At 34.1% G+C, this 23,695-nt stretch overlaps 1 protein-coding gene across 5 annotated transcripts in view; it reads left to right on the top strand.

Moving 5' to 3' along the window:
* Positions 1–23,695, top strand: part of LOC149797042 (serine/threonine-protein kinase Nek1-like) — a 138,095-nt gene that overhangs the window by 106,555 nt on the left and 7,845 nt on the right. For 4 of the 5 annotated variants that reach the window (XM_089961708.1, XM_089961709.1, XM_089961710.1 and 1 more), the window contains 5 exons: positions 323–390; positions 2,930–3,259; positions 4,022–4,167; positions 9,227–9,359; positions 13,953–14,002. In XM_089961708.1, the coding sequence (XP_089817834.1) occupies positions 323–390; positions 2,930–3,259; positions 4,022–4,167; positions 9,227–9,359; positions 13,953–14,002 (727 nt within the window). The remainder of the gene's footprint in view (positions 1–322; positions 391–2,929; positions 3,260–4,021; positions 4,168–9,226; positions 9,360–13,952; positions 14,003–23,695) is intronic. The other variant, XM_089961707.1, reaches the window with a different exon arrangement.

The raw sequence follows: 23,695 nt of genomic DNA, 5'->3' as shown, positions 1-23,695 counted from the left end.
TGGTGGCCAGAATAAATGTTGGAGGAAGAACCTGTGAAAACCCCGGAAAGAACCACCGACCCACGAGAAGCTACTGGCAAGCTTTCTCACATACCCACATTGGCTGAATCTGAGACTTGAAACCACGCAGACAGAGGTGAGATGGCAGCGATCAATAACAGTGAGCACTTTTGACCACTCAGCCACTCGGAGCCTTAGTTTTCAATTGAATCGGACATAAATTAATATATATGTCAGGGTTTGTGTATTTGTTACATTTTCACTATGGTGGACAAGGTATACTTGCTTTAGATGTTACTTTGAAATATGTTTTTCATTCCAGAGATGAGGATTATGAAGATTTATTAAGTGTCCGTGAAACCATGAAGAGTCTTCTTTTACAGGATGATGGTAGGTAGATGTCTCTGTCCTAATAAACCAGCAGTAAGCATACCATGCCTATTTGTCCCAATGAACCAGCTGTAAGGATTTGATGCCTAAATGTTTGTACTAATGAACCAGCTGTTAGGATTTGATGCCTAAATGTTTGTACTAATGAATTGCTATAAGGATTTGATGCCTCCATATTTGTTCTAATGAACCACCTCCAGCATATGATTCCTTTATGTTTGTAAATTTATATGGACTAAAAGCACATCATAAACAAATGATGGTATAATTGAGCAAAATCACAATACAAAAACTAATTTTTTGTGAGCTACATTACCTTATGAAATGTAATTTCTAGGGTTTATGGTAATGTTGTATTTAGAGTATGACCCTGCTATATAGCGCACTCCGTTATAACACGAATTCAGATATAACACGGTCATGGCGTGGCTCCCAAAATTTCATATACATGTATTTTTCTCGTACATGAAAAAAGTTCTTTCTTAAAAGTAAAAAAAAAAAAAAGAAAAAGTTTATTTTCATTTTGGGGAAGAGATTGCATATAAGTAATACAAAACAATCATGGCATGGCTCCTGAAAATTGATATGTGTTTGTCTTGTACATGAAAAAATAGCCTTTTCTTCTTAAAGGTATGGAAAATAATGTGTAAAAAGTTTATTCTGGGATCATGTAGGGCTTTGCCAATGTCGCAAACTTTGATTTTTTTTCTTCTTATTGGTGGCAAATATACCATCTGGCTATTTGTTTTTATTGGTGACATTGTTGGTTGTTTAAACTTGTATGTACAGCCATTGGTTTGGAGTTGAGAAATTCAGAGGCCCCATGAAAATAAACCACAAACTTGATACAAAAATGCATTGAAATTTATCTGTTGTTACATAAACAAATTCTAAGTCCGTATTGACAAACAATCTAAACAGTGCATTGTTATATCATAATCCGCTTATCCTAACATCTAGCATGAGTACTGTATGTTGTGAGATATCTGCTTTTTTTGTTGTTGATATTTCTGGTAATGGAGATAAACAGACAAGTCATTATCTCGTAATCTATCTTTCGTCAGATTTTTGGCTGCTTGCTACTAATTAATATATTTACATAGACTGATATTTGTATGTGGATGGTAAGAAAAATTCCTCTTCTTTTCACTCAGAATTAAATCCTTCAGAACACACTTTCTGTAATAATCCCTGTCATAAGACCTGAATGCCTGTGTCTCTATCATCCTTTGACCCTTTGTTAAATTTCTGACGCATGTGTGGAAGGTAGCACTACTCCACTACCAAAAATATTAAAAAATAAAAATAAACAATTTAAAAAAAACACATCTTACTTGTTGGTCTTTTCAATAGGCAGACAGGAACAGTAACTAGAATAGACCAAACGATGGCCAGTTCCTTTTTAAAAATGTACCCACATAAAATAGTTTGCTGAAATTTCAAAGGAAACAGATTACCTTTGAAGCACTGATTGTTATGAAAATGTACTTTGCAAATGGAAACAAATCAGTCTCAATCATGCAGTACAATTATTTGATGTTGCCACCACAATAAGAAATGGGCATTTCTTTGGTTCTCCAAAGCTGTCCTTTAACAGTGACTTCAATAACTCATGCATCCTTCATCAAGGAAAGCAGACTGCAATCTTCAATAAAAACAAAGAACCGTTCTTCAAAGGAAGTCAGTACCAAACATAGATAAAAGCAATGGAATCTGATGGATTTTTGCATTTTCCAATGTGACTGGAATACGTTAACTGTGCCATGAAAGTTTCCTTTTTTCAGGAAAATAGTTTATGCTTACAAACGCTACCAATGGCAGCTTAAAACGCAAACTAACTTTTACCTACTTGGGACGTACTGAAAAGTAAATGTGCATCATTCGTTACATGATTGTGCTGTTTTCCCACTGAATTCAGACCTATATGACCTGTGACAAAATTATTGAATATTTTCAATCTGTATGTGTGCATATTTTTGACAGAATCACTTGTATTGGATTCAATGTATGTGATGAGATTCGCGGATGAGTACACAGTGTTGATACTCTATTCATGCTATACATTAGACATGTATATATAAACTGTATACGTGTATCTGTACCAAATCGTGGTTCTCTCAGTACAGTAAAATATTATATATGCTTTCCCTGTTTTCACTACAGGTGTATTTCTCATTTGATATGCATCCATTTAAGCTGGTAACTGTGCCAATGAAGCACATATTTTACCACCAGCATGTATTACCTAACCCCCTGCACAATTTTTGGGGGTACATGCCTCATTTTCTTCAGCTAACTGACCTGGCTGCTTATAATATGGTTTGATCTATAACATGCTCAGGTTCTATGGCTCCCAATTACCATGTGATAGTGGGGTCACACTGTACTTCTTAAAACTAGCACAGTTGTCATCATTTTATATCAGTCTGCAAACTCCATGAAATTAAATTGTAGTATAGCAAAAATTAGTTTTCAGTAACCAACTTGTAAATCTAATGAAAAAATAAAAATCTCAGTCTTCTATTACTTGACTATTTAGATGATGATGGAAATTCAGTGAAGTTTAGTCTATCGAGCAGCCATGAGGACACACCAGATGGTCCTATAGGTGTGGACAAAAAGAAGTCCACAGAGGAGGGGAAATCTAGGACTGACAGGAAGAATGGAGATGATGGAGAAGGGAACACAGAGGATGGAGATGATGAAGAGGAAGTAGAGGAGGATGCAGAAGAGGAAGAACATGAGGACAGTGTTGAAAATGAAGAGGAGATAGATTCCTCCCACCCACATCGATCAGTTTCAGTGGATAATGACAACCCACAGTCTCCTGACGAGAGAGCTGAAATGATGGCAGAACTCTTCCAGTCAGGTAAACATAACTGTACACACTGACATATTTTACTCCATTTATACTGTGGTGTTATTGTTCCAGATGCTTGATAGTGCACTGGTTGTGCTGTAGAGGTACAAAACTATTCATGTTCAGATCAGATTTATCACTGACTATAGTCCATAACTGTAATTTATTACCTCAAATTTGACAGGTAACTCTGGAAATAAATTTTGTAACAATGGCCGATCCAATGATTTATACCCCTACTCATAATTTTAATTCTGTGTTTGTATGAATCAGCAATGTCAGAGTTTGTGTTTTCTCTAAGTATTACAGATTTCCCTACATCAAAAATCTTTGCCACTACCTAGAAGAGTACTTGTTATCAACCCCAGCCCAATGTAGGGATGTAGTGATCGTGGTGTCCATCTGTCTATCCATTCCTGAACATTTTTGGTTCCAGACTATAAACTCTCAAAGCATTCAAGGTTTTTCAAACAAACTTTGTTCACATGTCAAACAAAATACTTTGCAGTGTCTTTCACACCTTAATGTTTACACATTCAGTATTTTACATAAATTGCTTTGTATTTTCATTACAGTTACTGCTTTTTTGTCTCATAACTTTTTTCAGTTTATGACATAACTTTGTTTGTGTATATAGTCCTGCAGTTTTTAATGGCTAACCATGAGACTTATAAGGTGTGATTTAAGATTTCTAGTATATATTAAATAAGATAAGGACTGACCATGACAAGCCATGAATCTAATTTTCTTTTCTTTTTTTATTTGTGAAAGATGAGGAGTCAGACAGTGAATTCCAGGATGGAGGAGGGGAAAATGGGGAGGATTATGACCTGTTCAGTCGACTAGAAGAGTCTAGGGCTTTCCTGGAGAAGGAACTAGGTTGCCAGCATTTTCTTAAAGTTTACAAAACTGTACAGGTGAGTAAAATGTTTCTTTGTTGTATTTATGAATGATTCATCTGAAAATGTTTGAAAGGTAGTATGAAGCTTTACCTAATATATAATTTTATAATATATCAATAAACACATTTTAAATTCTATTTCACTGTCAGTTATATTAAATTCTTGGACAGTACATGCTTTATTTTTCTTGATATGGTGTGATTTATTGAACAATATTACCAGTACAGTGTGTTTTGACACAGTACCCATGACGGAATTGGTAGTTTATATTTATATCCAGCATGCTGAATATATGTGATGTCACTGGTGCCAAAATATAATCTTTTACTGTAATCTGCTACTGCTATAACAGAGGTCAGCATAGTCTAGTGTGTAAAACAGAACTGTTCCAATGAACAAAAAACCTTTTACACATTTCATCTTTGTGGTCAAAATGATTCTTGATTACTTTTAAATTGCTCTTTATTCCTCTTTTTATGTACCATATATGCTCACCTATAAGTCTAAAGTCCAGCTGCAAACAACATAGACCCTGATCTGCCACTGGCTAATGCACTGATAGATCAGGGTCAATGTAGTTTGTTTTACTGATTACTCCTAACAATCTGTCAGGGCATTATGCAGTAGCAGATCTTTGTCAATGCATTTTGCAGTTGGATCAGACATTATAGGTGAGTATTACAGTAATTTCAATAAACTATGGTGATTTTTCACCTCATGTCAGTTATATAAAAACAGTTTTTAAAAAACTCTAACAAAAAACAAGATGACTTCTTGTAAAGAAACATTGCAAAGACTGCTTATTTTGCTATGTCACTAGTATTATATGTGGAACATACCATATACACTCACTTAAATTCCACATACCATATACACTCACTTAAATTCCACATTCCATATACACTCACTTAAATTCCACATACCAAATATGCTCACTTAAATTCCACATTCCATATACACTCACTTAAATTCCACATACCATATACACTCACTTAAATTCCACATACCATATACACTCACTTAAATTCCACATTCCATATACACTCACTTAAATTCCACATTCCATATACACTCACTTAAATTCCAAGTCCAACTGCAAACTGCACATTAGGCACTGGCAGATCAGGGTCTGTATTGTTTGTAGATGGGTTTGATTTATAAATGAATTTATACAGTAATTGCTAGAAAAGAGATACTTCAGCAGAAAAATGACCATAAATTGCACAGAATATTAATTTTCAAGAAAGCACCGCTCAGGTGGCCTAGTGGTTAGAGCGTCCGCTTCGGATGCAGGAGGTTGTGGGTTCGATCCCTGGCCCAGTCATACCAAAGACTTACAAAAATGGTACTAACAGCTGCCTCACTTGGTGTTCAGCTTTAAGAGGTTAGTGTTAGGACTGGTTGGCCTGGTGTCAGGATAATGTGACTGGGTGGGACATCATGCTACATGTCTGCGGCATAATGCCCCAGTGCAAGACATCATAGCGATATGACTGAAAAATTGTTAAGGCTAGATTAAAAATCCAAGTCACACACACACATACACTTTGCAAGAAACACTTGTAGTTGAGAGAGGACATTCTCATTTGGGGAGGAGAAAAATTCTGAGACAAACTTCTTTGTAGTTTTATCAAAGACAGATAAGACATTTGGTGAAGATAAAACTTGTTTAATCTTGAGAGTTTGGTGGTGGCATTTATGCAAATTACTTTTAAAACATACAGTTTGAGACTTTCTAATTCATGGGGAATATTTTTTCATAAATATTATTTAATGATTCTTTTTGCATGAAGGAAGTAGGAATTTAATTATCACTGAATTATTTTTTTTTTACTTTGAGTGCTATAAGAAGGTCAGTTTACCTCAAGTATTTGCACCAAAAACCACATCAATTTACCTCAAATGTTTACACACAAAAAATCACACCAATTTACCTCAAATGTTTACACACAAAAAATCACACCAATTTACCTCAAATGTTTACACACAAAAAATCAAACCAATTTACCTCAAATGTTTACACACAAAAAATCACACCAATTTACCTCATATATTTACACACAAAAAATCAAACCAGTTTACCTCAAGTATTTTCACACAAAAAATCACACCAATTTACCTCAAATATTTACACACAAAAAAATCACACCAATTTACCTCTGATATTTACACACAAAAAATCAAACCAGTTTACCTCAAGTATTTTCACACAAAAAAATCACACCAATTTACCTCAAATATTTACACACAAAAAAATCAAACCAGTTTACCTCAAGTATTTTCACACAAAAAAATCACACCAATTTACCTCAAATATTTACACACAAAAAATCACACCAATTTACCTCAAATATTTACACACAAAAAAATCAAACCAGTTTACCTCAAGTATTTTCACACAAAAAATCACACCAATTTACCTCAAATATTTTCACACAAAAAATCACAGCAATTTACCTCAAATATTTACATACAAAAAATCACACCAGTTTACCTCAAGTATTTACACACAAAAAATCACACCAGTTTACCTCAATTATTTGGACCAAAAATTACACAAATTTATCTCATGTATTTACCCAACAAATCACCATTTTACCTCAAGTAGTTATACTAATAATCACACAATTTACCTCAGTATTTGTATCAAAATTTCACCAGTTTACCTCGGATATTTACATCAAAAGTCACACCTGTTTCCCTCAAGTATTTGCACCAAACATTTCACCAGTTTACCTCAAGTATATACACCAAACATTATGTCAATTTATCTCAAGTATTTGAACGAAAAATTATACCAATTTACCTCAGGTATCTGCACCAAAAATTAGTTATATGCATCCGGGGTATTTTTTAAAGTCAAATATGTTAAGTTTCCAATTTCTGATTTTTTAGCTTGAGTTTTGCTTTGTATTTAAGCAATTTTATAAGTTAAATGCCTGACTTGGAGTTCATTATATTTTGAATTTTAGTGCAAGTTACAGTTTTTAACATCAGCTAATAAAATAGTTTTTACTATTAAAAAGGATTGTTCTAAGACTGCTATTAATGGCTTGATTAATTCAGTGTTTGAATTTACCAGTCATCCTTTCAGTTAATATGAATTGGAAAAGGAATGTGCAAACAAATGAACAAACAAATATAGGTACATAGTGAGATAGGAAGCATAGAATGGATGAATAAGTGAATGAATGAATGCACAAGAAAAAAGATAGATAGGGGATTTATAAAATATATCATTGCACAAATTAGAACAAACAAGTGGGTAAAGAAATCAGCATTTCAAGAGGGTAAGATAAAAGAAAACTTACTGACAAAGTGACACATCATTTTGCATGTGGAAATTTTAAAAATAGTGAAACTTGGAAGTTAAATACAGTTGTTAGGTGTAAATTAAAAGAATGACAGATGTTACTTTCATATAAATGTTTAGCATTTTCTTTAGATGGCATAATCAAGCATTAATCTTTTTAGCATGTCCCCTTTATGTGCACACAATAAAATTTCAACATTGAGAACAAGCCTCAATCTCCACTAGTCAGGGGACCTGAGACAATAAAACGTGTCCATTTTATTTAATCTGCCACATCAGGTTTTTATTTAATTCTTGTGTCATTTTTGTACTCATTGCAGTTTAAAATACTCAAAAATCTTAACGATTGTGGATATTACCTAAACGTAAGGAAGAATAAGCCACTTAGATGTAATTTGGGGATGCTGTCGACTAATACTACTACTTTCTCTCTCTCTGGGAGCTATGGTAGCTCATCTGTAGAGTGTCAGATTTGTAATTCATGGGTCATGGGTTCAATACCTACCAAGGTCAGCCTGCATCAGCCGCCTCGGTGTGTCCTTGGGTAAAGCATATAGCTTCTATTTCCTCAGCATGATATAGCCAGTATTGTGTTACACATGCCATTAAAACCCACGAAATAAAAAACAAACTCCCTCCCTCTCATATACATATGATAGTGTGTATTCTATAGCCAGTATTGTGTTAAACATGCCATTAAAACACACAAAATAAAAAACAAACTCCCTCTCTCTCATCTACATATGATAGTGTGCATTCTATATATGAGATAATACAATATATTATTTAGAATGACCCTTCATTTGTTGCACAAAAATATGACATGTTAACTTGTTAAGAAGCTAGAAAAGTATTTTCCAAACTGTATTTAAAATTTAAATGTGACTAAAAGTGAAGGCAAAATGAATGTCCAGATTTAGACCTATGTAAAATTGTAATCTTTTATTAATAACTTGTGTCTTGAAAGTAAGTTCACATTAAGAGACAGTATTACTTGTTAAAATAAGTAGTGACTGTTGCTGAATGTAGATTGGCATTGATGATACACAACACTTTCCTCAGGGGTTGTACATGATCACTATTTACAACATAACTAAGGGCTGTTCCATTAAATTATACATAGGACCCAGGGAAGGCACTTTTAAAGTGAAGTACTCACTCATAGATGCAATTTAGAAATTTGTTATTATTTTAATATTAACTCTGTGAAATCAAGGTACCCTGTCATATATTTTTTAAAAACTGCCTTCCCTGGGTTGCAAGTATGTTTTAAATGGAACAGCCCATAACAATTATTTTAGATTTAATAAACCAAATTACCTACTGGATATATTTAATAAGATAATTTTAATTGTATGTTATCACAAATTTTGCTTCCTCTGTTTGGACAAAATTTTATTCTTAAACCCACTGAATTTATTCACCTACGCACACATGCATCTGTTCAAAACCACATAGTTCATGTCATATGAATGATCAGCTTTTGAAGAAGCTTTTAAACACGTGGTAAGATTTATTTAAATGCTGTTTTTCTCTTCATATGGTTTTTGCTTTGAAATTTAAAATAATATAATACACACACCATTATCTTCATGATCATCATTGCAAAGCATTTGTAAATGTTACTATTTATCCAACAACATCTTAAATTATGCAGTCTTTTGTACATACATGTACAGTTAATTACAGTATAGTCATGTGTGTTACATTGTAATAAATGAAACATTGTAATAACTTGAATTTAAATTTTTCGTTTGGCAGGCGTTACAGGAAGATGAGGATGAAAACATGGAGGATGGGGCCCGGATCGCCATTGAGATGCTGGGCAAGGACAAGGAGCATCTGTACCCTAAGATATTTCAGCTAGTCATGGCTGATACTGCATTCACAGAAGGTACAGCATGTACAGAACTTGTATAATTTGATATGGCAGTTATCACTCATCAGCTCATGTTAGACGGAAATTTGGCACAGTAGAATTGGTGGCACTTAATGTCTGAAACGTTTGGGAATTAGTCAGCATTTTGCTAGCATCAGTGTATTTTGTAATTTATATTCAGTTAATTATCACATTAAAGAGCAACATCATGAAGATCCTATAAAAAGAAAACCATGATAGAATTGCCCCTTTATGGTAATATTCAGAATAAATTAATGGTAGTTCTTATATGTTGTCAGTAACAGAGGAGCAGGGTTCTTTTGTAAAAAAGACACACAAGCTTGAGGAGATTCACACTACTTTTTCACAAATCACTCAGAAAAAGCCATCAAATACAAAACATATGCACATTATATTTTCAGCTTTTGCCTTTATTCTTCCTTCAATCCCTCCTGTATTAAGAAACTTGACCCCCTTTTTTCAAATGGAGAGTTCTAGAATAGACATTAAAATCTACCATCAACCAGACATTAAGTTAGAGGCTTCATTCCTGCAGCTTTATTAAACCCACTCACACATGAAATAATATAGATCAAGAGCTGATTTTTCAAACCTACTATTTCAAATGAAACAATATAGATCAAATTGTTACCATGAATTGATTTCTCAAACCTATTATTTCAGATGAAACAATATAGATCAAATTGTTACCATGAATTGATTTCTCAAACCTACTATTTCAGATGAAACAATATAGATCAAATTGTTACCATGAATTGATTTCTCAAACCTACTATTTCAGATGAAACAATATAGATCAAATTGTTACCATGAATTGATTTCTCAAACCTACTATTTCAGATAAAACAATATAGATCACATTGCTACCATGAATTGATTTTTCAAACCTACTCACAGATGAAATAATAGAGATCAGTTTGTTACAATGGAGTAATTTCATTGAGACTAATTTGTTACTATAAACTGATATTTTGGTCCTACTCACAGAGGAGGTATTAGAAATCAGTTTGTTACCAGGAGCTGATTTATGGTCCTTCTCAGAGATGAACCAATAAAGACAGCTACTATAGAGCTGATAACAAACTTGTGCTAATGAACAGACAGATGACAGATGATGGACAACAGACCATTCTATCTCTTCTATGACAAGTAGAGCTAAAAACTTTACCAAAAAACTTTACTGAGAATTTTCTACAACTGTGACCTTGACCTCAGTGTAAAAGGTGTGATCAATGACATTGTAAAATGAATTGTCTTAACTTCATAATGATTAATGTCAAGTATGTTGAGGTTTCATCAAGTGGTTTATGAAACAAATGCAGATAAGAAGAATCCCTTGAAGGGACTATTACTATACTGGCCACAAAGAATTTCCAGGAATTAAAGATAAGAACTGCTGATAAGGGTTGGAACCATCTCTGATATGCTTCAGCATTAGCAATATTTTAAAATTAGCTGATGATTATGTCAGATTGGTACCATTTTCATATAAGAGCAACAAGACATAACAAGTAACAATAACAAGATTTTCAAGATGACTGCCATGGTGGCCATTTTAGATATCAGATCAACATTATTTCCATTGGTAAAAGCACAATATCGATATGATCAGCCATCTAGGAGATGTAGCCAAAACAATATTTTCAGGATGGCCATTGTGATGAGGATGTTGAAAGTCACATAGGCACCATTTTCGTTTATTACCAATTAGACAGCATGAGAAGTCTTTGATAAAAACAACTTGTTGTTATGACCATTTATTTGGGGGTAATGATCAGAGTTTCAGGATGGCCATTGTGATGGCATATTGAATGTCTCAGCAATACCATTTTGATTTAGGGTCAACTACACACCATAAGAATGAATTTGGTAAAAATCCCATGTTGAAATGACTGTTCAGGAGTACCAATGACTGTGGTTGCAATATTGGATGTACAAGCAACACACTTTTTATTAGGGTCAACCAAAAACCCATGGCAATATTACTATTTTTTCAGGAGGAATAGCAATAACTAGAGTTTCAAGTTGGCCAGTGTGGTGGCCATATTAGACATTAGATTAGGAGGAATAGGAATAACTAGAGTTTCAAGATGGCCAGTGTGGTGGCCATATTAGACATTAGCTCAGGAGGAATAGGAATAACTAGAGTTTCAAGATGGCCAGTGTGGTGGCCATATTAGACATTAGATTAGGAGGAATAGGAATAACTGGAGTTTCAAGATGGCCAGTGTGGTGGCCATATTAGACATTAGATTAGGAGGAATAGGAATAACTGGAGTTTCAAGATGGCCAGTGTGGTGGCCATATTAGACATTATATTAGGAGGAATAGGAATAACTAGAGTTTCAAGATGGCCAATGTGGTGGCCATATTAGACATTAGCTCAGGAGGAATAGGAATAACTAGAGTTTCAAGATGGCCAGTGATGTGGCCATATTAGACATTAGCTCAGGAGGAATAGGAATAACTAGAGTTTCAAGATGGCCAGTTTGGTGGCCATATTAGACATTAAATTTAGGACCAGCTCGACATCATAAGAAGTCTTCGTTTGAAATTCTCATTTCAATATCCAATCAGAAGGAGCAGCAATAGCAAGATTTTCAGGATGTCTGCTGTGGCAGCAACATTGGATATAATATTGACACCAATTTTGTTTAGGTGCAGCTATATATCATAATATGACTTTTAGTGAAAACTCCATGTTGGTATGATCATTCAGTCAGGATTAGTAGGAATAATAACATTTCAAGATGTTAGATTGGTACAATTTTCATTTAGGACCAATTCAATATCATGATAAGTTTTCTGGTGAAAACCTCATGTCAGTATGGAAAACCTTGTTATTACTACTTCTCTTAAACTACTTCTAGGACTGCCATGACACTTTATAAACACATGTTCAAAAGGAGTAGCTATAGCAAGATCTTCAAGATGGCTGTCATGGTGGCCATACAGAACATCGGATTGTCACCGTTGTCATTTAGGACAAAATTGACATTAGAGAAAGTCTTTTAATGTAAACCCCATGGTGATATGACCATCCTTTCAGGGGGAGCTGTGGTTATAAGATGGCCATGTGGTGGTCATATTTGATGTCCAAGTGGTACCAATTTCATTTAGGATGAACTAGACCATGGGATGGCAGTCCTAGTTGAGGAGCAGTAGTGATAACAAACTTATCCTAACAGATGGATGGATGATGGATAACAGACCACAAAAATCAGTGTCTGTGTTAGAATAGAATATTCCTTGGTAGCAGTCAAATTTGGTAGCATGTTGGTTAGGACTATTCCATAATAGCAGTCAAATTTAGTAGCATGTTGGTTAGGACTATTCCATAATAGCAGTCAAATTTAGTCTCATGTGAGTGCTCTGAACGGTTTTCATTATAAAGTGAATTTTCTATTATGACAGGTATTGAATTAAGAGTTGATAATTTGAATTCAGTGTTGTATTGAGAATTGATGATGTGAATTCAATGTTGTATTAAGAATTGATGATATGAATTCAATGTTATATTAAGAATTGATGATATAAATCCAGTGTTGTATTGTGAGTTAATGATATGAATTCAAGTTGAATATTCTAAGCAACTATTTTTTTCAGATTTGAATACATGCTTGAATCAGATTCTTAAAACTTATAATTTTGGAAAATACTAATTATAACATACAATCTGAAACTAACTACTTGAGACTTATAATTGGAAAATAATAATTATAACTTACAATCTGAAACTTACTACTTGAGACTTATAATTGGGAAATAATAATTAAAACATAATCTGGAAATTATTTTAAAAAATATCGCATCAAACATACTGTAATATTTCTAAACAGGTTTGTGTTTTCAAAGCTGAAACAGTAGGATATCATTCTTAAATTTTGTTTTGATAAAATTTTGCTGTGACAGGTTAATGACATAAGTTTCATGAAAGTTAAATTTCAAAAACCATGAAAACTTTCAAAATGAAAGTTAAATTTCAAAAACCATGAAAACTTTCAAAATGAAAGTTAAATTTCAAAAACCATGAAAACCTTCAAAATGAAAGTTAAATTTCAAAAACCATGAAAACCTTCAAAATGAAAGTTAAATTTCAAAAACCATGAAAACTTTCAAAATGAAAGGTAAATTTCAAAACCATGAAAACTTTCAAAATGAAAGGTAAATTTCAAAAACCATGAAAACTTTCAAAATGAAAGTTGAATCTCAAAATCAATGAAAACTTTCTAAATAAAAGTTTATTTTCAAAACCCATTAAAACTTTCAAAATGAAAGTTAAATTTCAAAAACCATGAACATTTTCTAAATGAAATATGAGTTTAAGTAAACTACTTTTCATTTCTTTTAAAAGATTAAGTATAGCAAGAAAATTACTTATAGTGAGAAAGTATGTCCATGATCTATCATTACAAAAATAATGAAATTTTAAGATCCATTCATTGAAATCATAAGAAAATTTAGAATGATAACAAACTGAGGTAATGTTAAAAGATAGATGTTTTTACTTATATTTATTCACATGACCATAATGAGAATTTTCAGTTGTTAGGTGCAAAATGTTTATTTTCATTTCTGGATTTACAGATTCAACTGTAGACATAGAAAGCCTGGCTGCCTCTTTCAGTTTATTCTAAGTAAATATTAGTTTATTATAGCCCATACTAATCAGTTTGCATTTAAATTCAGAGCCTTCATTATAATGTCACCTTAATACCACCATATTATTCACCCTCCTTCCCCCACGTGTCTTAGTGGTAGTCTTGTTTTAACATTTTTCATGCATCAAAGTTAAGCAGCCCTCAAAATAAAAATAACTGTGTTCTTGTACTAACCTTAAGGAATGACAACTTGTGCATTAAGAGGAAGCAGCCATCCAAATAAAAGTAAATGTGTTCTTGTACAAATCTTAAGGGATGATAAGTTATACATCAAGGGGAAGCAGCCCTCAAAATAAAAATAACTCTTTGTTCTTGTACAAACCTTCAGGGATGATAAGTCATGCATTAAGGGGATCAGCCCTCAAAATAAAACTAAAAAGTCTGTTTATGTACAAATTTTTATGCATAATAAATCATGTGACTGGTACATTCCTTTAATATTTAGTCATGCATGATAAATCATGTGACTGTTACATTCCTCTAATATTTAGTCATGCATGATAAATCATATGACTGGTACATTCCTGTAATATTTAGTCATGTCATGCTATTCTTCTAAATCTGATAAATAGTAAAACCCTTTATATACAAAATGCTGGTTTGAAATATTCCTTTCATTATAATTTTGATGAGGTCTCTGGAATTAATTGTAATTGGCATTAATTTTTCTTCTGTTAAAATTTTTCATTTCAACCTTTTGTAACACTTTTTTTCAGTACATTGGTTCTGTTGTTCGGGTTTCATTAGCACTGAACTGTTGAATTAAGTACAGACTTCCCTATTATAATGCTGTCTGTGGGAGCCATATAGTATACTGCTTTATAGTGAGACTGCCTTATAATGAAGTATATAATACAGTAATCCCTCAATATAATGATGTCTGTGGGAGCCATTATAATGTCTGTGGGAGCCATATAGTATACTGCTTTATAATGAAGTATATAATACAGTAATCCCTCATTATAATGATGTCTGTGGGAGCCATATAGTATACTGCTTTATAATGAAGTACATAATACAGTAATCTCTCATTATAATGCTGTCTGTGGGAGCCATATAGTATACTGCTTTATAATGAGTTTGCCTTATAATGAAGTACATAATACAGTAGTCCCTCATTCAAATGATGTCTGTGGGAGCCATTATAATGTCTTTGGGAGCCATATAGTATACTGCTTTATAGTGAGTCTGCCTTATAATGAAGTACATTATGCAGTAATCCCCAATTATAATGATGTCTGTGGATGCCAGTGTATACTGTCTTATAATGAAGTACATAATACACTAATCCCTCAATATAATGATGTATGTGAGAGCCAGTGTATACTGCCTTATAATGAAGTACATAATACACTAATCCTTCATTATAATGATGTATTTGGGAGCCAGTGTATACTGCCTTATAATGAAGTACATTTTTGAGCAATCCCTCATTATAATGATGTCTGTGGGAGCCATATTGTATACTGCCTTATAATGAAGTGCATGATAAAGTAATCCCTCATTATAACAAGTGTCTGTGGGAGCCAGTTTATACAGCCTTATAATGAAACTCCCTTACAATGAAGTACATTATACAGTAATCCCTCATAATGCTGTTTGTGGGAGCCATATATTATCTTGTCTAATAGTAAAACTGCTGCCTTACAGTGAAGCATGTGATACAGTATAAGTAATCCTCATTATAATGATGTCTGTGGGAGCCGGTAAGTACTGCCTTATACCAGTTATAATCAGACACATGTTACTTACCTCCCTCATTATAACACTATCCATGAGAGCCACAAAGTTTACTGCCTTATGCCAATTCATGACCTATATTATTTTACTACTGCTTAATGACATATAATCCATGACCATACTTTATAACTGGTACTGCTATAATGAAGGGCCCTATACTGAGCGAGTGCTATATGCATAGCATATCATAAAGTATGGCATGTACTGACAACCTGTTTTAAAATGGGGAGATTTTGATATGCCTGGAATACTGATCCAAGATAAATAACGAGATATTTGAAGCCCCATTGTCAATGGCTCAACATTTCATGCATACATATTTGAATATATATTTCAGTTATGTGTAAACCGTTACTGTCCCCCACTTTCATAAAAATATGTTTTTCGGTAGTCTGCCCATCCTTTAAGCCTTCCATCCTTCTGTCTGTCCATCCTATTTTCATTTGCACACAATAAATCCCTCAATTATTATTGCTTTTATTCTAAATTTTGTATGTAGCTTTGTATCAGTGAGACTATGCCCAAAGTCACCATTCTGTATCATTTTTTACCAGAGTTATAGTCAGTGATTGTTAGATGCACTCACCTTTCGTTTACACACAGCAACTAACGTCATGGATTTCAACCAAATTTGTTCAGTTGCTTGGTACTGACAAGGTCTTTGACAAATTTGATTGTGATTTATTTACTTCCACATTTAGCAGAGTTTTTTTGTAAGTTTTCCTTATTGTCAACCCACCCACTTTTATTTCTAAACAGTAACTAATTTATGATTGGATTTCAAATAAGTTTGTTACATTGCTTGATTGATTCAACCTGGGCTGAGTTTGGTTATCATCATTTTACTATTATTACGGATTTGTTTAGGTTACAGCCCTGAGTTGTAAGACCCATTAACTTTCATTTTAGCAAAATGACGTTCCTGTTTATTACTGGACTTCAACCAAATTTGGCACACAGCTTGATGTTGATGAGACCTCACCTGAATTTGATTGTCAGCATCTTACTTAATCATGATATAGCAGAGTGATGGTTCATGATTGTCAGATTTCTGCAGTGACTCCCATACTTATTGTATTTCAAACTAATCTAGGAAGCAGTTTAATAATGATTAGAATAATGATTAGACATTTGACACTCACAGACGGATACTGATGAGTATTACCCACTTTAACAATATAACACGTGACTTCATCATTACTTCTCAGTGGTCATGTCTTCAACATTTCCACTCCCCCCATCATTACCATGTTGTCTTGGAAGCTGTACCAAATGCACCACTCATATATTCCTCATGAGGGATGCCAGATATTTACAAATGATACTGGGCATAATTCCATAAATACAGTTTTTGGACCCTCATCCCTAGAAATGGGAACCTTTTATATCACATGAGTATTTCAGGGAAATTTTAGTGTACAGTCTCAAGATTTCTAAACTATCCTTCATCAATTTTACTGCATTCTTTAGTTCTGATAGCCCTTTGTAACAATTAAACAGTATTAGAAAACTACACACAGTGAATTGCAAAAGAATTAATACAGTTGTTAAATTATAGTCAAATTACCATTGTTTCAGATTAGTTACTTTGAATGAAATACCAAATAGTAAATATATTCAGATAGTAAACAGTAATTATATTAGGAAAATATATAGTAATTATATTCATATAGAAGTATGTAGTCTGTAAATAACTACCCAGATTTCCACTTGAACTATTTAAGGAAATTACGTACAAGCTTTCAGATTGCCAATATGTTCAGTTTATAATGCAATGCCAGTTGGTGAGAAATTTTATTGCATTTTCTGACAGATTAATTGTTTATCATTTGATGTTGACTTCCACTTGAAGTAATAGCAGCTTCTCAGAAAATATGACTTGCATGATAGTCATACCTCAAACTCTGTGTAAACCTGAGTATATTACAATGGCTTGAAGTCCATTATATCAGTACCTGTACTGAAGTCCATTATATCAGTACCTGTACTTCATCACTGTTAAAATCTTTATACTGTTTTCATTTGTCATGACAAATGCAATTCAGTTAATTAAAAGTAAAGTGTCCAAAAAATTGTTTAGCATTTTGCACTATACATAATTCAAAGCATAAATGGCAGATGACTCTGATGTGTTCAGTTTAAGCATTTCAAAGCACAAAAAGTGTTATCAGTCAATGCTGGTATGTACTGTCAACTGACCAAACAGCTGTTCAAAACAATTAAAAAAATTAAGGAAGAAATGTCAGTGGAAATTAGAGATGCCAGGTGGCAATAATTGTACCAGAATCATAAATGAAGTTATGTGCATATTTTTTAATGAATCATCTAATAGAGGCCATCAAGCCAACCACATTTGTTTCACAATGATTGGTCCACCATATTTATAGTCTAACCAAAGTACCTAACTCATTGACTGTATATCAGCATCGTGACTTAACCTCATCCTGTACAAAATACATTCTTCTACTTCTTATGAAAAATGGTGGACATCATTTTGGGAGTTTTGTGTATCATATTCAGGATTGGGAGGCACCCACATCTTATAAAAAAAAAAGAAATAATATTTGCTGTGTATATTGGTTTGACGGTGTCTTTGCCATTATTTTTTCACTTACAGGTACAGCAGATTATCAGTCTCTTTTCTTTGACATATTTTAAAAACATACAAAATAATTTTTTTAATTTTGAAAAGAAGGGAAATAATTAAAATATACAAGGACAACAATGCAGTAAATGAAGTTTTCAGCTCGTTGATTATCAAAACTTTATAAAGCAAGAAAACAGTATAAATTATATATCATTTCAACTGACTTAAACATTTTTGATAATGGCAGTGCATGTTACAGTACTACCAACAAGACCTGGCAGTTTTTTGGTTTACAATGTGCCATGTGACATTAAAAAGAAGATGCAGTTTCACAATATAGGCAGTATTATCAGAAAGCGTCTGTATAGGACTGTCATGATGCTGTTCAAAACTTAATCTCTCCATGATGCTGTTCAAAACTTAATCTCTCATCAAAATTTTGAACATCCTGCAATGTCATTTTTATACAGTTTCTATTGAATACATTACCTGATCACAGTTACATTAGGGAACTTAACTTTCACTACCTTCTCAATCCAGCACTCCCAGAAATTTGAAAAATGTGTATTCCCCATTTATATTGTGTATAGACTATAAAAATACTAACTATGGGAAGAAACTCTTCATAGATAACATAATTACCTCCCCTATTTCAGCTTTCTGCAGGATGTTTATCCTTTAAAACTTTCACACTGTAAAGGTAAAATTGTATCCATTGGATTTCTTAGATAATTTAGCCGTCTACCAATTCTTTATTGTTTTAATGTTTAATACATACTGTAATCAATTGTTCCTTGATTTTTTTAAATTATGATGTTTTAAAGCTTGTAATTTGTTCAGTGTCATGACCTTAGTATCTGACAATGTTGTTTCAATGTAGGCATAACTTGTGTAATGTTGGCATATATTTTTGCAATGTAGACATAACTTTTGTTTCTTTGTGGCAGAATGAACTTAAGTTTTGTGATTTACTTCTTACTATGCTTTAAATTTGTCAATTTCATAACTTCACTGTTTTTCATATTTGCTGCTGGTACATAATGACAGTCATGTGCATAAAATGTGAGTAGTTCAAGGTGTCAGAGAACACCATTGAGACTTGCCTTTGGTGTATGAAATGTACTTCTACCAAACTGTGCAGCACCTGCACAAGCTAGGCAGAAGGGGCTTGATCCAGAGTGGGATTGATCCAGAGTGCTTTGAGAAACAGTTAAAAGGCAGAGATAGGCATCATCTGACAAAAAGTTCTTGTCCTTCATTCAGAAAAAAAGAATTACCCAAGAAAATATGTCACTGATGTTGGTATTAAAGGATTTCTTTCTGCTGTCTTTCCACCATTTACAGCTGACTTGGATACACCGTCAGAATTTGTTCCTTCCCTTTTGCAACCAAGTGGGCACAAGTCAGTTTGCATGCCAGAGCAGGATGAGAGTGGCTGTCAGACTCTGTGGATGCAGTTTACATCAGACCTTTTTGGAGTTGTACAGAATTCTCAGCCAACAACTTCTTGTGCCATTCAGGCTTGTGACACCTCTCCAACTGGCTGGCCATTTGTTCTTTACAACGCATGATCATATGTCAGTTGCTGCAACAGGCCAGGCTGGTATATGGTCATCCTTGCATGGGTCATTATGGTCAAATCACACAGCCACCATTTCACTGACCAAAACACTATTGGTTGTCAAACCAACTGTTTAGTTGCCAACCCACAATTCAATGCATTTCCTGTGGGAACATACTAGCATGCTACCTTTGACAATTCTACCTCCTCCTTTTCAATGGTCATTGTATATATAGATATGGAAGGGTTTTTAAGCAAGGATAACTTGATGAGTGAAAATGGGGACAACCTCAATCAGATGCAAAACTCTGACCCGTCATGGAAAGGACTGAGTTCATTTATAAGACCGTGATTGAAGAGATTTCTCTTGTTGAAAGCCATCCCCTACTGTTATTGGGTAAGACATATATCAGAATATTAGTGAAAACAGATTACCATTCCTCTTCCTTAACATTAAGGAGATTGTTCACTGTTTCTTGAGAAAAACTACAGGATCACGGTAATTCCAAAGCTTTTTTCTTGGAAAACCAGCTGCCATTCTATGCTAGTTTCCATAAGTTGATTCTTATCATGTGTCGTGTCAAATCCCAAAACTATGTAAGGATACAGCAGCTTTGATGCTAAAACATTATATATTCAAGGACTCTTAGTACTTTTTTGAACACCTTTCCAATTTCATTAGTTGGCTACTGTAAGAAATATGCTGGTTACAGTTGATTATTTTTACCTTGAACATGTGTTTGTTATATTATTATTTAAATATTACATAATTATCCATCTAACATGGTATTAGATGCTATTTTCATGAAATTGTTATATGTATCTTTTTACAGTTGAACAAGTTTTCATGTAAACATTAAAATTAATCATTTAGACTGTCAAACAAAATTTGTAGCTTTCATCAGCATTAAATACAACCTATGCATGAAAAACCTATAAATATTATGATACATTTAATTTTTATCTTATTAGGGTTTTCAGTTGTAAGTACTTTCCATTGACACTTTAAAATATATTATCTTAATATTTTTTTCACTGAATTTGTTTAAATCTTGTCTCAATAGAAGTTTTACTGAGCAATTTTACAAATATTTCAGATAAAAGTAGCTCTTGTAAAAAAAAAGTCCTAGAAGAAATATTTAAATTCTTTTAGACTTTGTTTTTACATTTGGATCATGAATTGGAAGCCCTGCACACAGTGAAACTCAAATCTTTGATCATGGAGAGAATCACACAAGCTGGAAAACTTTCCATTTTGAAGGTGTACAGTATGAGGGAAAGTAGCTTATAAGAACAGTAACATCATGCATTTACAAGCTTCATCCCTTAACTGGCTCACTTCTCTCTTTGGCTGTATGAAAAGAAATAGTGGATATAAGCCATAGGAATGAAATTTCTGATTTAATGACCAGTTTTTTTTATCAGAGTTTGCCCTGGTCACTCATTTGTTTCCCAAATAGAATCTCTGTGGGTTCTTACATAAGTTTGGGTTTTTGTCCAAGACCTTGCTAAATCTGTTTTTGTGCAAAACATGCTTCATGAAGGCCTTGACATTGCCATGTTGAGTGAATTACTTGACCTTTCATTTGACCTGAACTATTTGCAGTTCTGCTTATATGGTTAAATTGTTCTAATAACGCAGCCAGACTTTGTAGCTAAGAACCAGCTACAGATACTCAGGAATTCATTTGCTGTCTGCCATCATTAGATACTTCTAGAGAGGCAGAACTCCATGATCAGGCCACTTGTGTTGTGATGCTGTCCTACACGCACTGAAAGTGTCTTTTGTGGCTATCATAGACATTTTTTTTCTTCCTGTCCAGTAAGGAAGGCAGGACATGACTTCCAAAGCAATAGCCTCTTGGTTTAAGATGAGTGATTTTTTGGAGAGGGGTGTGTATTTGAAGGTCCCGGAAAATAATATACCTCCTGAATATCATCACGTGAGATGAGAGCTGTTCCTGCAAGTTTTGCAATTGATCACAGTCATTCCATTCAGGATATTAGTGTGGTTGACATGGATAGTCGGCATTCTCCAGTTCTTACCCTTTAGGATTTATCCTGCAGGGAGCTGAAACTGGTAGAGCAGGATTGGTTTATCAGATGTCCACCAGACTGTGTTGAAGGCAGACAACCTCATTGGCATGCTTTTCACCTTGTTCCCTGGTAAAAGTTGATAGTGATTACCAGTTGCTTGATTTCTTTGTTATCCATTAATTGTGTTGCCCCCTCATTGGGAGAGTGGTCATACCCATAACATGAGGATCATTGTCTGTATGTCCTCTGGTGTGTCATCAAGATAGGGGATGGGTGCCCCTGTATTTCCTCCTCCTGTTACTATTTTCTTAACATCAGTTTGGCCATGTAATGTATTTGATGGACCAAGGAGATTTTTAATGTAAATTATATTTCTTCTAAAATGTATTCTAATTAGTCACATTTTACACAAGTCCTCCACAATCCTTATTGATTTATTTAGTCGTCCATACCTCCCTGCAATCCTTATTTATGTATTTAGTTGTACACACCTCTCTGCAATCCTCATTGATTTATTTAGTCATCCACACCTCCCTGCAATCCTCATTGTTTTATTTAGTCCTCCACACTACCCTGCAATCCTCATCGATTTATTACTCAAGCTTTAACTTACTGACATCTTGTATACAGGTAGGCACCTAGCAGAGACAGGGAAGGGTATTACAATGGTATCTTGTATACAGGTAGACACCTAGAAGAGACAGGGAAAGGTATTACAATGGTATCTTGTATACAGGTAGGCACCTAGCAGAGACAGAGAAGGATATTACAGTGGTATCTTGTATACAGGTAGGCACCTAGCAGAGACAGGGAAGGGTATTACAATGGTATCTTGTATACAGGTAGTCACCTAACAGAGACAGGGAAGGGTATTACAATGGTATCTTGTATACAGGTAGGCACCTAACAGAGACAGGGAAGGGTATTACAATGGTATCTTGTATACAGGTAGGCACCTAGTAGAGACAGAGAAGGATATTACAGTGGTATCTTGTATACAGGTAGGCACCTAACAGAGACAGGGAAGGGTATTACAATGGTATCTTGTATACAGGTAGGCACCTAGCAGAGACAGGGAAGGGTATTACAATGGTATCTTGTATACAGGTAGTCACCTAACAGAGACAGGGAAGGGTATTACAATGGTATCTTGTATACAGGTAGGCACCTAACAGAGACAGGGAAGGGTATTACAATTTTATCTTGTATACAGGTAGGCACCTAGCAAAGACAGAGAAGGATATTACAGTGGTATCTTGTATACAGGTAGGTACCTAACAGAGACAGGGAAGGGTATTACAGTGGTATCTTGTATACAGGTAGGCACCTAGCAGAGACAGGTAAGGGTATTACAATGGTATCTTGTATACAGGTAGTCACCTAACAGAGACAGGGAAGGGTATTACAATGGTATCTTGTATACAGGTAGGCACCTAACAGAGACAGGGAAGGGTATTACAATGGTATCTTGTATACAGGTAGGCACCTAGCAGAGACAGAGAAGGATATTACAGTGGTATCTTGTATACAGGTAGGCACCTAACAGAGACAGGGAAGGGTATTACAATGGTATCTTGTATACAGGTAGGCACCTAGCAGAGACAGGGAAGGGTATTACAATGGTATCTTGTATACAGGTAGTCACCTAACAGAGACAGGGAAGGGTATTACAATGGTATCTTGTATACAGGTAGTCACTTAACAGAGACAGGGAAGGGTATTACAATGGTATCTTGTATACAGG

This window comes from Sinohyriopsis cumingii, chromosome 6, assembly GCF_028554795.1.
Source record: "Sinohyriopsis cumingii isolate HCF-2022 chromosome 6, ASM2855479v2, whole genome shotgun sequence".
In the NCBI taxonomy this organism is placed as follows: Eukaryota; Metazoa; Mollusca; class Bivalvia; order Unionida; family Unionidae; genus Sinohyriopsis; species Sinohyriopsis cumingii.
This window is presented reverse-complemented; position numbering and strand designations above follow the sequence as displayed.